The sequence below is a fragment of the Petaurus breviceps genome, unplaced genomic scaffold, assembly GCF_028583685.1.
Source record: "Petaurus breviceps papuanus isolate PSGF00001 unplaced genomic scaffold, PetGlider_PUasm1.0 90686, whole genome shotgun sequence".
NCBI classification, from domain to species: Eukaryota; Metazoa; Chordata; class Mammalia; order Diprotodontia; family Petauridae; genus Petaurus; species Petaurus breviceps.
This window is the reverse complement of record NW_027187309.1, coordinates 9,765,229-9,771,455: the sequence shown is the minus strand read 5'-3', so window position 1 is coordinate 9,771,455 and position 6,227 is coordinate 9,765,229. Positions and strand designations below refer to the sequence as shown.

Below are 6,227 nucleotides of genomic sequence, written 5' to 3'. Positions count from 1 at the left end.
AGGTTTTGGGGGGAAAGTGAAAAAAAAAATGGAAAGGGAAGGGAGGAAGGGAGCTGGTTAGTTGTGAGTTTGATTGTACGATGTAAGATTTTATATTTGATCCTGAAGTTGCTAAGGAACCACTAGAGTTTTTTGTATGGGGGGGGGGGGAGGTGCTTTAATCTTATCCTAGCCTCACATTTACTCTAACATGGTTCAAAACTCTACTGCATTTTAAGTTATAAATAGCATACCATTGTCTCAACTACAAGTTAAATATGTTTTTCATCTGGAAACACTTAGAATCTACAGCAGTGCATGTCTTTAAAAAAACACATACAAAAATTAAGGAATTAGAATGTTTGTAGAGGAATCCTTGATAAATGGGTCATTACCCCCTGCTCATTGACATTATTAAAAATAATTATACTACACTAAGATAGTTGTAAATAGATACTTCCTTTTGATATGCAATCAACATTTGAATGGGCCATAAAAAGAAATAGGTTTAAACTCTAGTTTAATTTACTTGGCAATTGGAATGAGATACTGTATAATTTTAAGAATGTTATTGTGTTAAGTTATGATGCCAGTGTTAAGATGAACTTTATTGTGGCTAAAACAGAGCTTTCTTTTGCATAACTGCAAAATAGCAAAGCAACAAAGTACTGAATATCATTTTCCCCCTTTTTCATTTGCCTCCAATGTTAGAAAACAAACAGATCAGAATAGATAAATGAACCAGAATGAGTATTATCATTACTGATTTGAAGAAAAAATTTGTTCCTAAATCCTCAAATTTAGCCAAAATGTTTGCAAAACCTGAGATTTAATCAATGCTAGCATCAACTATTCTCCATTGCTTTTGAATACAATACACCAGATTTCAATTTAAACCAATTTCAAGAAACTTCTGAGATTCAGGAGAGACAAACAGAAAATTTACAGATCTTATTCACTGCAGGAATTAAAATTATATAGTATTTATATGAGTTGCTAATGAACAACAGATACCTTTATTTATTTATTCTTTGTTTTCCTTTTGGGCAGGTTTTAATAGGTTTAATCAGTACCAAAAATGCTAAAAAATTACACAGTAGAAGAAGGAAAAAAGTACAGTTAATCTCAGTGTTTAACCAAGAATTGACTGGGTTAAAAAAAATGAATTTAACAATCAGAAGAAAAAAACAAAACAGTTTACCTGTTTTGAAACCTAAAAGAAAATGACATTTCTTGTTCTGTTGAGACTGTGCAGCAGGTACACACATAGGAAAATTAAAAGGTGGTTGGGAAGAAATCAGGAACTCCTCACAAAATCAATCATCCTTGTTTGAAACAAACAGGATAACACTGTGATTCAGAAATTTGGCTACTGATTTGTTTGTGAAGCTAACAGTAGTACTTCAATATTTTAAACATATCTACTACATAAATTATGATGTTTATTGAGCAGTAGTTTGGCATGTTAGAAAGAATAAAGATCTTGCATCTAGGAAGACCTGGGATCAAAAATTTTCTCAGACACTTGCTAGCCGTTTAACTCTGAGCAAGCCATCTCACTTCTTGGAAGTCTGTTTATTTCTACCTGTAAACCAGGGATATTAATAGCAACTACCTCCCAGGGTTATTGTGGGGATCAAATGAGATTATGTATATGATGAACTATCAATGTCATATATTACTGTTAATACTGTTATCTGGTCACCTCTTCTACTTGACTTTCACCAAGGTTTTTTAGAAATTTGAGTCTGGTTTTATAAGCTTCTAATCATTGTACACTCTTGGATTTCATCAGTACTTTAAATGAGCATATGCCTTATCTATTCCATCTGTAACATTCAAAATGAATTTCAAGGCACCTCTGGATATTCATAAAGTGTCTCTACATTAATGGAAACAAACTGTAACTATGAAAAGCATTTAAAAAGCATTTATCATAATTTTCACCAACAATATTTTGAAATATATCTTTACACTTTGCTAAGGCATAAAGAGTGAGTCATAGAGGTATGGCCCTATCCTCTATATAACTGATAAAAAAGATCAAGTGATGTAGTGCAAAACATTCTGAACTATGAGTTACATGACAGTTGGCTCTGAATTCTGTCTCTGATGTATACTAGCTTTGTGACAAATCACTTTAAACTTCAATTTCTTTATTCTCAAATTGGGGATAAAAATAAAAACTACAGGAGATACTTATCCTTTTTTGTGCCAGAGGACCCACTGGTGAAGCCTGTGGACTCCTTTTCAGAATAATGTTTTTAAATATGTAAAATAAAATAAGTACAAAGGAAACCAATTGTATTGAAATAGCTCTCTCTCTCTCCCCCCTCCTTTTCTCCCCCCACCTCTCTCTCTACACACATACAAACACACATGCACACACACACACACACACACACCACAAATAAAGTGTTCATGGACCCCAGGCTGAGAATCCTTGGTGCTTAGAAATTATACATGCTATTGATATAATTAAGATAAAAAGCTTGTTGCAGAAGATGCATAGAATATAAACATACTCATTAAACATAAATATAAATATGATTAATATATTATCTAAGTCAGGGATAAATTTATTTATGAAGCAATGAATAAGAGAGTAATCAGGGGATCCTGCACTAAGATAAAATCATTTTATTTTGGAGCTATAAAAGTTAAGTCTGAAGAAATACCTCATCTATCATCTATCATGAAACTGTACAAAGGTTGGGGTCCCAAACCATGAAAATGGGCAAAACATCTATCTGTTTCCTAATAAGATAAATAAGAGGATAGAACTATCTAATCTCCAAGGTCTTTCTTGACTCAGTATCTTGTGATATTGCCTATGGAATATTATTTACTTAAAGGATACATAATTTCACACTGGTGGGTACTTTCTCATTGGCAAAGATCACCACCCCTTGACAATTTAATTATATGAATATAGGCTATTACATACCTTCCCCCAAAACATATAATATTCTATCTGTGTTATTAAGATAAATGTTACTTGATATTGAGTTGAGAAAAAACTGTTAGAGAGTTCTCATATTTGCTTCCTACCCCATTTATGCCAATACTTATTCTTATCCAACTACTTCCATTTCTTTTGGACAACAGTAAATGAGACTACCTCCCAAAGGTGAGATCTTCTTTATCATATTTCTCTACTCTATTTATCAGAAAGCACTAGGAAAATGCATTTAAGTAACATGTATTCCCCATTGATTTAAATGCAAGGAAACAACAGAAGTTTCGCTTTTACCTTAGACTTTGCTGATAAGTTGGTTCCTGTTTATGCTACTGCAAAATATTTTGAACATAGTGTATATGAACATGAAACAGAACACAACTTCTGTTGACCAGGATTTTCACTGTGAAACACTTTTCTACAACTGGAAATCAACAAGTTAGCTTCTGTTTGGTTGTTTTTCTTTCTGCTCCAGGATTCACCTTAAAGGACTTACAGGGACAGCAGGCAAAATAAGCAGCATAAGCCAACCAGGAAATGATTTTAGCACAAAGGATGCAGACAATGACAAATGTATTTGCAAATGTTCACAAATGCTAACAGGAGGTAGGAATGAATTTGTATTCCTCAGTCTTCCTATTTTTATTGGCAAGGATGAGTATAGTAGAGTTAATTTTGAATTTCCAAAGTATGACTACTGACAAAGTCCAAACCTCATAATGAGCTGTTTCAATGGACAGGTAAAATTTGCTTTTCACTATTTTAGTGAATAACTGAATACTAAGCTGAAATTGTTAGTAAGACATTTATATTTTATAACATGTGTGTCAAGATCAACATCTGAGAAACTGGCAAGGAGAAGGGACATTTTATATCAGGAGGATCTCTTCTGACCTTGTGCATATTCCTAAGACACAAAGGTTTATGTTTTGTTTTTACAAAAAGAGAAAGAAAAAAAAAAGGTAAAGATGAAAATCTTCAAAGTGTCTACCCGGAAATTAGGCTACAATTCAGTACTGTGAGAAATGGCATGATATAGTAGGAAAAGTACTGGAAACTTGGGTTCTAATCACAGCATACATCAAGGTACACTGGAAAGAGTCCTGGGTCTTGAAGGCAGAGAACCTGGGAGGTTACTTATAACTTCTGTGACCCTCAGAGAAAGCATTTATTCTCCCTAGACTTCAGTTTCATCATCTATAAATTGAAGGGGTGAAAACTATATAGCCTTTGAGATCACTTCCAGTTTATAAATTCATGATCCAAAAAAATCTTGCCTCTGAAACTAACTCTGCACCTATGGCCAAATCACTTACTCTCAATAGGCCATAATTTCTTCATCTATAAAATGGAAATAATAATAGCCACTGTACTTTCTTTGCAGTTTGCTGCATCAAATGAAATGATGCAGATGAGATCTCCACACTTACCAACAAAATAAAGAATAAGCAAATAAGAAATCCCGACAGGTTTATAGTACATGCCATTTCAGCTTCAATTTTTTCCCCAGACAGGAGTAGAATTTCTTTGTAAAAACAATTCAAATAATCAGTTATAATAATAATGAAATAATGGTAAAGGGATAAAAGGAGGAGCTTTGTCCTAAAATCAATTGTCTACTTCCCAGGAGAATACATTATAAAATGCCAGATTAATTACATGTCTAAAAGTAGAGTTTTTGGGGCGGCCAGGTAGCACAGCGAGTAAGAGCACCGGCTCCAGTGTTGAGAAGACCTGGAGATCGAATTCTAGGCTCAGACACTTAGCACCCATCCAGAAACACCTGTCCCATGTAACTTTGAGCAAGTTACTTAACCCCAATTGCTTAGGGGCAGCCAGGTGGCTCAGCGAGCAAGAGCACCGGCTCCAGTGTCGGGATGACCTAGATCAAATCCAGGCTCAGATACTCAGCACCACACCCAGAAATAACTGGCCGTGTAACCTTGAGCAAGTTACTTAACCCTGATTGCTTAAAAAAAAAAATTAAAAAAAATAAAAGTAGAGTTTTTAATCTTTACTTGGTGAACAAAGTCATCCTTATTAATCATAATTACTACAAGAGAAAATGCTGTAATGCTAATAAAAATAAGCTTATCTTCATTCTACTTTTCCTACCCCAACTTGGTCCAAACCACAATGTTACTATTTAGAGCGAAATGCAAAGGAAAAAAGGAAAAATATATATGTATGTGTGTGTACATACATGTGTGTATACATGTATGTATGTGTATACATATATATATGCATATATGTATGTGTATATATTATTTGTTTGTCATCTATATATTCTTAGCTAAGTTGTCCATTTCAAAATTTTCAGGCCACCCACACATTTTGAAATATACAAGAGAAAAGAATGGTTGAACCTCCAGAGGGAAAAATATATTTTTTTTCACTTAAATCTTAATTTAAGTACTGAAACTGGAATGGAAACAGAGATTGGGGTTAAGTGACTTGCCCAAGGTCACACGGCTAGTCTTTGTGTTAAGTGTCTGAGGTCGGATCCGAACGCAGGTCCTCTGGAGTCCAGGGCCGGTGCTCTACCCATTGTGCCACCTAGCCGCCCCCTAAAGTTAAATTCTAATTTCAGTTCTGAACCAGACATGCCCTACATTAAAATAATTCAGTAAGTTAAAATTTCATGGTGGAAGTTCTATAGTTGTCATTCAAGTGGCCTAACAAAATGTTAATCTACAAATCTGTATACACAAGGCCTGAGTATATAGGCTAAATAAATTAAATTAAATTTCAGTTAGGGTGGCACAAATAAAAATAAATTTTTTTCTATATCTAAGTTCATAGACCCCCTGTAATTTATTTATAAACCCATTTGGGGGTCAGTGAAGCTCTACATCTGTACTAAGGTATAGAGTAATTACAGTTTTCATTGATGGAATACTTATATCCATAAAATTACAAATCTATGGGGAGGTTAGGTGGCACAGTGAGTAAGAGCACCGGCCCCGGAGTTGGGAGGACCCGGGATCGGTTCCAGCCTCAGATACTTAACACCCACACAAAATAACTTGCCGTGTAACCTTGGGCAATTAACCCCAATTGCTTTAAAAAAAAATTACAGATCTTTGAAGTTTATCTTAAAAATTACTTCTCTAGGGTGGCTAGGTGGCGCAGTGACTAGAAATCTGGCCTCAGACACTTAACACAAAACTAGCCATGGTTACCTTAGGCAAGTCACTTAACCCCAATTGCCCTATCTTCCCCCCTCCAAAACAAAAAAAGCAAAAAAAAATTACTTCTCTAGTTTTTCTTCACCCAAATTTCTGCTTTT

General features: G+C 34.6%; 2 protein-coding genes across 5 annotated transcripts in view; one reads left to right on the top strand and one right to left on the bottom strand.

Annotated features, from left to right (window-relative positions):
• MCPH1 (microcephalin 1) overlaps positions 1-6,227 on the bottom strand; it is a 389,489-nt gene that overhangs the window by 199,760 nt on the left and 183,502 nt on the right. The gene's annotated exons all lie outside the window — the stretch shown is intronic.
• The window catches only part of ANGPT2 (angiopoietin 2), an 82,307-nt gene that overhangs the window by 72,859 nt on the left and 3,221 nt on the right, over positions 1-6,227 (top strand). For both annotated transcript variants that reach the window (XM_069065411.1, XM_069065412.1), the window contains one exon: positions 3,414-3,544. In XM_069065411.1, the coding sequence (XP_068921512.1) occupies positions 3,414-3,544 (131 nt within the window). The remainder of the gene's footprint in view (positions 1-3,413; positions 3,545-6,227) is intronic.